Below are 12,354 nucleotides of genomic sequence, written 5' to 3' on the forward strand. Positions count from 1 at the left end.
CATGAAGCAATTGAAAAAAAATGTGGAAAAAGGGAAATTAAAAAAATAAAATAAAAATTTATTGGGTCATTGTTAGTTCACAATATGTATAGAATTTGGAGGTGTAGTTGCATTTTGCCCACATGAGGGCAATTTAGTCACTTTACTCATTCACACATCACTTAAAATACAAAAAAGCCAAAAAAGCCTAACAAGAATACCAAACAAACAAAAAAGTTTCTGGCTAAAAAAATCAAAAAAGTCAAAAAGTCAACTAAAAAAGTCATTGCCAAACGACACCTTAATTTGTATCAAGTCCTATTGAAAATAAGTTCTAGTACAATCGTCGTTAAAAATAATTTTTTTGTGATTATTTTTTACGTATATTGCTAAAAATTGGCAATTAGTGACTTTTTTTTGTCCCGATTTTCATAAATTATCGTTAAAATTTACAATTAGTGACGTTTTTCTGTGACTAATTTTTCAAACTATCGCTGAAAGTAAAAAAATTAGTGACATTTTTTGTGACTTTTTTTAAATTATCGCTAAAACTTATAATTATTGATATTTTTTGTGATAATTTTCAAACTATCGCTGAAAATTAACAATTAGTGACGTTTTTTAATTGTATATGATAAAAAATATTATTAATTATCATAGGACATATTAGACAGTAAATTTACTTAGTAGGACTTACATACAAGTCGTCTTTTCAATTTGGCAAAGTATTAAAAAAAAAAAAAAAGTTTTGAAAGTAAAATGAAATTATTAAAATATTCATTGTACTGTGGGTAACCAAACAAAATATGATTTGTTTATTACAAAAACTTATTTATTATCTTCTAGTTTTTTCTAACCCAACCAAATAAAGGCAAAAAAGGAAAAATTACAATAGAAAAAAATTAAGGGTAAGTTACAGTTACCTGCACTATGGTTTCTGAAATTACATTGACCTCTCTTATTTTTTTTGATATTGTCAAAATTCTCCCTCCCATTAATTTAGCACAAACAGTCTTAACTTGGTTGTGCAAAAGACTATAATACCCTTTAAATACTATTCATAACCTCAAGGGAACTAAATTTACTTATATCTATATATATATATATATTAAAGTATCATTTTATTTCCTTAACTTTGTATTTTTTTTCCTGCTATATAAGTTTTTGAACTTTTATAAGTTCAAATAAAAATAAAAATTCAACTATTAATGAAAGTAAGAAAGAATATCCATATTTCTTATTTGAATTAATTTTAAGATTTAATTTAATAAAAATAATTTAAATGAGAGAAACAAAGATGGAGATATAGATTTTAGATATAATAAATAACAAATTATTTGAGTATTTTATTATTTTTAAATAATTTATTTTTTCAAGTAAAATTCCATTTTAATTAGTAGATATAAGAACTAAAAAATTGTTTAAATAGTTTATTATTCTCAAATAATTTCTTTATTTTTCATTCCCTATAAACTAATTTTAATTTATTGTAACGTGATTAGATATTTTTTTACTTTTATATTTGTTTTTAAAATTTTTGTTAATAAAGTGAGAAATATTGACCCATTTTTTTTTAAATATCCATCGATTGAAAATTGAAAGATTCAAAGATAAAAATTAAAATTTGAGAATAATATAGGATTGTGAAAAGATAAAAATGATAATTTCTTTATATATATTTATGAGGTAGCATTTGGTAATTTTTATGAGTCAATATCTTTTATTATAAATATGAAATGTTATTATATTTATTTTTATTTAAAAAATTTAATACACAAATATGTTTACAAAATAAAAGAAAAATTCATGTTCCGTAAGTTGCTTTTGTATTAGGTGATGCTAGTTAGCATTGATGAAAGAGAAAAAATGATGAAAAAATGAAGGAAAGAGCATGAGTGAAGATAACAAATAATAACAAATAATAATAAATAATAAAAAAATTATGTAATGTTGCTATTGGTTGCAGTGATACCATGAAAAAATGAATGAGAGAATAAATAGAAAGAAGAATGAAAAAAATAAAATAAAGAAAATTGAAAGAGATGGATAATTTCTCCAAATAGGTATTTTTCATACCCAAATAAATAAATAAATAATCAAATATCTATATGTATTTTTAAATTTTTATTCAAAATCTAATTTTTCAAAATAAGTATTCCTAAAATGAAAATTTACCCATAAAATCCAATATGAGTGAATGTTGATCCATTTTTAAAAGTTTTCTTATGAATTAATTAGTCTTTTTAGTTTTAAAAAGTTATATGTATTTGATTTGGTGTCATTGGAGTTTAAGTGAATGTTCTTTTGTAATTCATTTTTCTAATTTTTCTGATTCATTTTTGAGTTGGGAATGGAAAGGTGAGTTGTAGAAGATTCTTTTTAGGGGGATTGGTGACTGGAATGTTGGTTGTCAAGTGTGAAAATCTACATTTTCTGTTAGTGTGATTTTCTGGTGTTACATTGGAGTTTTATATTAGAGTGCATTGATTGGAATATTACATTTAAAAAAATACACTAAGGAGTTTTTTTAAAATATTACGTTGTTACGTTTGAAAAAAATACACTATGAAGTTTTTTGGTATGTTATATTGATTAGAGTGTTGTGTTTGAGAAAAGTATACTAAAGAATTTTCTTAGAATGATAGGTTATTACATTTAAGAAAAACACACTAAGGAGTTTTTTAATGTGTTATTGGAGTGTTACGTTTAAAAAAGTATACTAAGAAGTTTTTTTGGAATGTTACATTGTTACGTTTGAGAAAAATACACCAAGAAATTTTTTAATGTGTTACATTGGAGTATTACGTTTTTTGAGTGTTACATCAGAGTATTACGGGAAAAATATATTAAGGAGTTTTTTTTTTTTTTTGAAGTGTTACGTTAAATAATTTCAACATGATGAGAAAATCTACATTTATCCCTCAACACATGACACACACATTTATACTTGACCCTTTATGTAATTCACAATAAAATGGAACCTTTGGGATAATAAAAAAAAAAAAAGAGAAGACCAAAAAGTTCATAAGATTAATATTTGGGATTTATTGGTGCTTCCCCCTTCATAAAATTAGAGATCTTTTTAAAAAATAAAAATTGACATCTTTTATATTTTGTTTTGTAATTTTTAAATAAAGGATTGTATTTAATTTAGTATAAGATTTGATGATAATCAATTTTGTTGGCTATTTTTTTAAAAATAAGGTAATGTGTGGTTATTCTACTATATATATATATATATATACACTTGTCATTGTAAAGATTTTGGTTCTACGTAATGAAATGAGCAATGATTCCCTTTTTACAATAGATTGAATTTCTATGTATTGTTTAAACACATTTATTGATCTAAGTTAGGATGTAATAACACATATAAGATATAATACATTAATCTCTATTTTTTCTTCAATTATTATTATAGATTTATATATATTAATGAACCGAATACGAAATGTTTAAGATTCTCTCACACTATAGAGCAAAATATAGAGTATTGAAAACATATCCAAATTATAGAGTAAAACATGACCCAATTACAAATTTATGCAGTATTTAAGGATTGCTCCATGGATCCAGGAAGTTCATTTTGTTTAAAAAATAAAAAATAAAGAAGTTAATTTATTTTAACTTTCTTTAAAAAAAAAAAAAATCAAACAATAAATATGTTAGTTCAAATGATAAAATTTACATTATTTATGTAGTGTGAAATAAATCTTATGTGAAATTATTAAGGCATAATCTATAATAACATTAATTTTAGAGATATGCTTTCTTTTTAAGTATTTTATCAATAAAATTATAATTTTTTAGTTAAATATTTTTATATTATCTTAACAATTTAAATTTTTTTTTTAATATTGTATAGAATTTAATAATTTTGTTCAACAATATTAAAATAATGTATGGGTCTTTATTAATTTTTTTTGTAAAATCTTAGGGGAGATGAGTGAAATTTACTATTTGAATATATAAGGACAATCTTGAAATTTTTGATTCATAATACATGGCATCAACATATTCTGTTAAATAAACTAACAAAAGATTAACGGTGGAAGAATCTTAATAGTAGTTTCAAAAGTAAGGGAGATTTTTATAATTATTAAAACTACAAGAGAGGTTTCTGTAATTGTTAAAAATCTCTGGACAAGTGTAATTTACCCAAAAATTAATAAAATCAAATTTGACACCAACAACAACTTAAACTTTCAATCTTTAATTTTTTTAATTTATATTCTAAAGTTTTAAATTAATCTCAATTCAAGCCATCCGTCTATAATATTCTTTTGTTTCATTTGTATAATTACTTTTAGAACATTATTGGAAATACCAACAAAATTATTTTAAAAGGAGTAAATTACAAATACACCCCCGAGGTTTGCTTAAAGTACAGATTGTCCCACATAGTTTGGAAAATTTCAAATGCCTCCTTATTAGTATTTTTTATTTAACAGAATTTACTAAAAAAATAAAATTCATAATTGCTCTCCTATACAATAATAAAATTACCTAAATTATTAATTGAAATATATTTCTACATTATTAAAAACTGTTATTTGACTTGATGATTTATTAATAAAAGGAAAGATTTGTTATGAAATTAGAAATTTCAAGGGGTGAAATGTAATTTCTAAAACCACAAGAAGCGATTTATATTTTAATCAAATTTCATAGATATATTTGTAATTTACCCTTTAAAAAGTTATATACCATACACATGGGGAGAGGCTCACAAACTGTGCAACCCAACACTCATGTGAGTGAGCGGCATGTAATTTTTTTCGAAAATTTTGTAAATACGCATGTTTCTCTTATTTCTATGTTCTAATTTTGTGTTATGGGAGTTTTCGTTATTCGAAAATTAACTGTTAGTGAGGTTCATCTAGGGATGGCTATTTTAGTTTGATTTGTGAGAGTTTGTCCATACTCGATCCAAATGAGACAGATATTATCTGATTCGACGTTTGTGTAAGGCGATGGTAGATTACATCTTGATCCTTTGCAATAGGGATAGGATGAGACAATCGTCTCTCCCTATCCAAACACAACCTGACATAATTAATAATATATATAATTAGACATAAGAAAATCTTAAAAGTAGAAAAACCTAAGGCTTCGTTTGGGATGTGAGTTGGCTTTTTGGTTATTTTAGCCTGGGGCTAAAAAGCTTTGTTTGAAATATGTTTTTTGGCTTTTTTAACTTTTATGAGAGAAAAAATGAAATAATTATGGTTTAGATGTAACATTTTGTCTTCTTGAGCTAAAAAACTTATTTTATCTTTTTATGACTGAAATAGCCCCAACCATACCCAACCTTTCATGCCAAACGAACCCTAAAAGTGGTGTATGATTTTGTACATATTCTTGTTTGGAAAATGAAATGTGTATAAGAAATTGTAATTTGAAATGTGACCGAATATTTGCGAATCTCAAGTATCTATGAAGATGGGGTGAGGTTGAAAAATTTCACACGTAACAAGGTTGGGACAAGTGTGGGAGTACAGTTTTATTCGCAAGGGTAGGAGTACGGGAGGACAAATCCGCTTCAAACTCATCCCGTGGTTATCCTATTCAGTCAGATCCAAGTCACTAAGGGCTATTTTGGGAATATAATAAAAAGTCATCTTCCAACTTTTATTCTATTTTAGATTACATCATCTCTCATAATTTTTATACATTTTTCAAAAAAAATTAAAAAAATCAATTTTTAACCATCATCTCATAACAAACCTAACCAATCCACCGACACATTTTCACAGTAAACCAAGCCTACCAAGCCCATGGGCCTTTAACATTTAGGGTCAAATTTGGGCCATTTAACAACAACCACCAAGCCCTAACTGCGTATAAAGTGGTGATCTGCCCAAAAACGACGCCCTCCCCGCCAATCTTATCTTCAAAACCACCACCACCACCAAAAATGTCTCACGCCGTGGTGGCGCCGCCCTGTTTCCCCACAGTGAGGTCGGCGGCGAACCGGCCAAGGCAGAGAGGAAACACGAAACAAAACAGGAGCAGCGGTGGAGCATCGTTGGGGTTCGGCGGAGAGAGGAAGGAGGTTCGGTGGAAGTGCGTGGAGGATTGCGGTGCGTGCTGCAAGCTGGAAAAGGGTCCATCATTCGCTACACCTGAAGAAATCTTCCAATACCCTTCTGATGTTCAGGTCTCAATAATCTCGATCCTAAATTCACTTACTTCTCATTTTGTGTTTCAGCTTGTGGGGCTCATTTTTTTATACCCACACAATTGTGTTTATATATATAATATATATCAGTGGACGGCACACGCGGTACTTCCGCAATTCAGATCACTAATAATAAAAATAAATAATAAAGAATTTTGTTTTAATATGTACACTGCTTAACTCATAAGTATGTTATTAATAAAACCAACATTTAGATTCAAAACTTACTTATAGGGTATATAATAATTTTTTTATTTTAGCATATATAAATTTGTCACATGACATGAGGAGAGAAAGTTTTACTAAACTAATTTAGACTTTCACTTAATAATAATATAATAGAGATATAGATATACTAGTGATTCGCATACACAAATTCAAATAAGTTAAAATAAAACAAAAAATGTAACCCGTTGTATGACATTGATATTTGAGCGGTAAATGTGTTCTTTATCGAACCAAAGATCTTAAGTTAAGTCTTATCCATCTCTCTAGTTTTTTTTTTACATTGCAATATCCACTCGGCGTGTAGAGAATTCAAGGCTTCAAGACCCATTGGCGTTCACTTTATATATATATATATATATATTAGGATAGAAAAATTTGTCACGTGGTAGAAAGTAAAGTCACCACACTTTTGGACACTAAGTCAGTGCTCACATATATAATGGTATAGATATTATAGTTAGATAGATATAGATATAGATATTGATATACTAGAAATGGTAGGCACACACACAATGTGTATACATATGATAAGAGAAATAAAATTGTAAAATGTATAATTGAATTAAAAATTGAAATATTTTATAAATCTAAAAAGACCAACAATTTAGTGATTTCAAAAATAAAATTTTAAAGTTGAATTCATAACTACCCATGTAACTGGCTTAAAAAAAAAAAAAAAAAAAAAAAACTGAATGTAAACTATTGAGAAAATTTAAAAAATGAAACATAAACATGAACACCAATACAAGGCTTCGCTTTATAATAGTATAGATAGATAGATAAATATATAATAGTGATGATTGCAAACACTATGTATTTGGTAATTTTACATTTAAATTTGTAGATAATTTCATAATTGAGAAAAATTACTTAGCAATTTTGGACGGTTTGATGAAGGAGAAAATTCATTCCAATGTGTTATTAGGTGTGACCTATGTTACATGAATTCAGGTATGAGTATTAAGGGCAACTGTGTATCTAAGCGTCAGACTTTCATAAATTTAAATCTTGGGATCTTAGGTTACATATCCAAAATTGGATATGGCGCAGACACATCATATGCAAATATATATTGCATATTATATAATATTTTCGGATGAGATGTTGTAAATTATGTAGAAATATACTAGAAATCATAATTGTCAAATTGGAATTTGTGTTGTGAATCAAAATGGTCTCATACCGAATCGCGAATCGAATCGAATCGTAAATCGTAAAGATTCGGTCATTTTTTCTAAACTACTTAAAAATATATATATCTACACACTTAAATGTTAAATATATCTTATGAGTATAAATATTTATACTTAAATCAATGAAAATGTGTAAGAAGTTAACAAAGGTTCCTTATGTAAGGTCACTATCTTACTTTTTTTCTTTTTTAGATATTTATTCTCAACCATTCTTAATAAAAATAATAACCAAATAGACAAACTATCAATTTCTAAAGTAATAATAATTAATAACGATATTAATATTTGGATAATAAGTATACATACTTTTCTAAGTAATAGTGAGCAAATAATAAATAAAAAATTATTTAAAATTTGTTATTTTAAAGCTAACAATATTTTAAAAGGTATAACTGACCTCACACATGCAATATTCAATTATATTCAATTTAATAAAATAGTAATAGATGATTCATAGTGTAACTTTAATTTTAAACATCTTTAGAATACATATTATGACTTTTTGAAGGGAAAAAAAATGAGAAAAAAGATTAAAAATATGTTGGGTCTGACTGAATCTGATTGGATTCTATTAAAAACTCCATGATTATTAAAATAACAACAAATCATGTATATATGTTGGTTATTTTGGTATTAAACGTTATTAGAAGTTGTATTATGTCATTTTCACTAAAAAGGTGGAGAAAAAAAGAGTCGAAAATATATCGGACACAATAATTTCAAAAATTGCATGAGTCTTAAAAAGTGAATCGAATCATGAATCGATTGTGAATCGTGCAATTCACTAGAGATTCACTTTCAAAATAGATTCACATATAGATTCGTATCAATTTTGCAAAAATTACGAATCAAATCGTGAATCAAATCGCAAATTGTAAGATTCTGATAATAGAGCCAAAAATTAAATAAGATTTAAGAAAAATATAAAATTTTTATATCTAATTCATGTGAGAGGCTAAAAATATTACTTTACTAACATATGTGAGTTTCTTCTTCTTCATGTATTGTCACAAATTAAAGAATCTGAGTTTCTAAATTAGGTAAAAGTGTCGGACACTTATCCCATACCTTTACCCATGTCATATCCGGTGGACATAGGTATTGTAGGAGAAATAGAAGGTCCATGTAACACAGAGTGACAATTATTGGTGGGAAAGGGTAACCTTTACTGGGTGGGAAGGGAAATATTGAAAATGTAAATAATATGATAGCGTTCATATCTACTATGTATATATATGTATACTAGAAGATGTGCACGTCACGGAGGTGTGTAGTTACAAGATTCATAGGTCTATGAGTGTGTAGTTGGAGAAGGGTAGTTTTACAGCAAGTAACTGCTCTTAGGGGTAATTTTGAAAATAAAAAAGAAATATGACAGTCACACCAACTTGAGTGTTGGCTTTATTTACTAGAAGGTGTGCACAAGATTTAGAGGCTCGTGAGTGTGCAGTTATAGAAGGGTAGTTGCAGTTACACAAGGGTAACTACTGTCGAGGGTATTTTTGGAAATAAAAAAACGTGATAGCCACACCAACTTTGATATTGGCTTTATATAATAATATTGATATACAGGGGCAGAGCAAATGTTACCTGGGATAAAACATAAAATTTGTTCATATTTGATCTGTGTTACTAGGAAACGCTAATACTTTAGCGAATTACGTATTGGTATGCACGTTTCAAAATATGATATACTCTCGTTCCAAAACGGTAAATTTAGTGATTCGAAATGATCTCAAAAGTTTTTAACAATATATTTTTTAAAATATTACCTTAGGAGGAAAAAAATCAAATATAATGAATTAAAATCTAAGGTGACTTCAGTTTTGACTAGATGAAAAGATCAAAAATGAAAAAATATATATATATACTTTTTTATTGGATGCATAATAGTTAAAAGAAATTTAAATTTATTGTAGAAATACCTTCAATTCTTAAGTGTATTATATAGAAGTCTACCCCTATCATACCATATTTTAGAGCATGTGGTACACCACGTTTCCATTCCCGTTCTCGTTCCTGTTCCACATACCAAAGCAATCCACATTCCAAGTAACATAGTATTTGATAGTTAAAAGAGTAAAATAATTTGAAGGTTTAATAAAAATGAACACTAAGTTTGTCATAGTTTAAACAACATATAGGTATAATGTAGTAAATAACAACTCTGGAAACAAATTATTTAAAAAAAAGAAAAAGAAAAAGAAAAAATTAACAATCATATGTAAAAAAAGAAAAAGAAAAAGAAAAAGAAAATACTAGATGAGTGGAGGAAGAGTATTGTAGTGTCGATCTATAAGAATAAAGGAGATATCCAGAATTACAACAACTATAGAGGAATCAAGCTGATGTGTCATATAATGAAAGTGTGGGAGAGAGATGAAATGTCGATTGTGAGATAGAACAGAGGTGTCAGAGAATCAATTTGGTTTTATGCCTGGTAGGTCAACAATGGAAGCGATTTATCTTTTGAGGAGAGTAATAGAAAAGTATAAAGAAAAGAAAAGAGACGTTTATATAGTTTTTATCGATCTTGAGAAAGCATATGATAGAGTGCCTTAGGATATAATTTGGTGAGTGTTAGAGAAGAAAGGGGTAATAAAATGTTACATTGATGTGATTGGGGACATGTATGAAGATATGGTGATCACTATTAGATCACCTGTTGGAGAGACAAGTGAATTTTCAATTACAGTGAGATTATACCAAGGATCAACCTTAAATCCTTATCTTTTTGCTTTAGTTATGGATGAGTTGATGAAAAATAGTTAGGATGATGTGCCATGGTGTATGCTTTTTGCAAATGATATTGTGTTAGTGGACGAGACTAGAGAATGAGTAAACACTAAATTTGAGACTTGGAGAGAAGCACTCGAATCTAAAGGATTTAGGATAAGCAGAAATAAGACAGAGTATATGGAGTGTAATTTTAGTAACAATAACAATGGAAGTAAAGGAGAAGTGAAGATTGAGAACCAAGAACTGTCTAAGAGTAAACATTTTCATTATTTAGGATCAATTATCACAACGGTTGGAGAAATTGGAGCGGATGTGATCCATAGAATTAAGGCGAGGTGACTTACGTAGAAGAGTGTGTTTGGGGTACTGTGTGATAAACGAGTACCCACTAGACTAAAAGGAAAGTTTTATAGAACGGCTATTAGACCAACGATGTTATATGGGACGGAATGTTGGGCAACTAAGAACCATGTAGATAAAATGAGTGTTGCTAAGATGAGAATGCTAAGGTGGATGTGTGGCAAGACTAGAAAAGACAGAGTTATGAATGAGTATATTCGTGAATAGGTAGGAGTAGTATCGATAGAAGATAAGTTGAGAGTGAATAGATTGAGATGGTTTGGTCGTATACAACGGAGAACAACAGAAACAATAGTGAAGATATGCGATACAGTGATGGTAGATAAAAGTGTTAGGGGAAGAGGCAGACCTAGATTGACGTGGGCTAGTGTAGTAAATAGAAATATGAATCTCCTTAATTTGACTAACCAAATGGCCGTTGTTAAAGTTGAGTAGTGAAGAAGGATTCATGTAGCCAACCTTATTTGATGGGACTTAATGCTTGGTTTGGCTTGGTTTGGGTTTATGTAAAATTCATATTTTTAAAAATCCAATGGGGGCAATTTGGAAAAATTATTTTTGAACTCTAGGTAAAACAGTAATTATAAAAACTTAGCATGGATATTTGCCCCTACTCGACCCAATGTGCAACCGCCCTAGTCTATAAGCTTGTGTTGCTTATTTTTTTCTACCTACATACACACATTTTTAGTACACCACACACACATATGCTTGCAATTGTGAATCTATATATTCATCATCTCTTGATTATGATGAATTTCAGCTATATAGAAGCCTAATAGGTCCAGATGGATGGTGTATAAACTTTGATAAAACTTCACGAACTTGCTCCATATATCCCGGTGAGCATTTTGATTTACTATCAGAGTGCATTTTCATTAGCTTCCTCCTAAAAAACTGACAGATTATGTCATATTTGTGTTAGATCGTCCATATTTTTGTCGCGTGGAGCCAGAAATTTTCCAAACACTGTATGGAATTGACAAGAAAAGATTTAACAAGGAGGCTTGCAGGTGCCAATCCATCACTCCCATTTCTTGTCCACAAAGCCTTTTGACACTTGATAGTTAATTTTTGAGTAAAACGTTTTTCTGAGATTTGCTTCATTAATTTGTCTTGCTTGCAGTTGTTGTAGAGATACAATTAAAGTGGTATATGGTTCCAAATCAAAAGAGCTGGATAACTTTAATCATGCAATAAAGAGCGTAAGTTCTAGTTAATTATTTTGGTTTGCACAGTTGTGAATGCTCGAAGTCTTTATCTTTCCCTAATGAAATGTTTGACTAGGGAAGGTGAGGTTTTCTCTGATAATGATTTTTGTAGCTAATGAGATTCATATATTGTTCTTACATATGGTTTTGTATAGATGTTGTCAATGTGGCTTCTGAAATTATGATTGCTAATATTGTTAATTTGTGGCGAAACGTAGTCCTGTGTTTATGTATTGATAGTCTTACTTTAAGGCTCGGCAATTTTTCATTTGTATCAAATGTATATTCATACTTTTTCTATAAGAATCAAACGTAGATTTGTACATTTTTTATAACAGGCTGAAGTATGTCAGATAGAAAAAAGTTTGTTGTTAGAAATTCCTTCTGAATTTCTTGCCCGTACGTTGAGCTTTCTGGGTTATGTACAAGAAAGAAGTTTTTGAATCACATTTAAAACAAAGTA

At 28.4% G+C, this 12,354-nt stretch overlaps 1 protein-coding gene across 1 annotated transcript; it reads left to right on the forward strand.

The window, feature by feature from the left end:
- The first annotated feature begins 5,805 nt into the window (after positions 1-5,805).
- LOC114258880 (zinc/iron-chelating domain protein) lies at positions 5,806-12,104 on the forward strand. Its single transcript, XM_028198886.2, has 4 exons — positions 5,806-6,139; positions 11,444-11,522; positions 11,606-11,693; positions 11,807-12,104. Exons 1-4 carry the CDS (start codon positions 5,897-5,899, stop codon positions 11,898-11,900), a joined length of 504 nt encoding a protein of 167 aa, XP_028054687.2. The 5' UTR covers positions 5,806-5,896; the 3' UTR covers positions 11,901-12,104.
- Positions 12,105-12,354: the final 250 nt, after the last annotated feature.

The sequence above is a fragment of the Camellia sinensis genome, chromosome 10 (genome assembly GCF_055761805.1).
Source record: "Camellia sinensis isolate YWXY chromosome 10, ASM5576180v1, whole genome shotgun sequence".
In the NCBI taxonomy this organism is placed as follows: domain Eukaryota; kingdom Viridiplantae; phylum Streptophyta; class Magnoliopsida; order Ericales; family Theaceae; genus Camellia; species Camellia sinensis.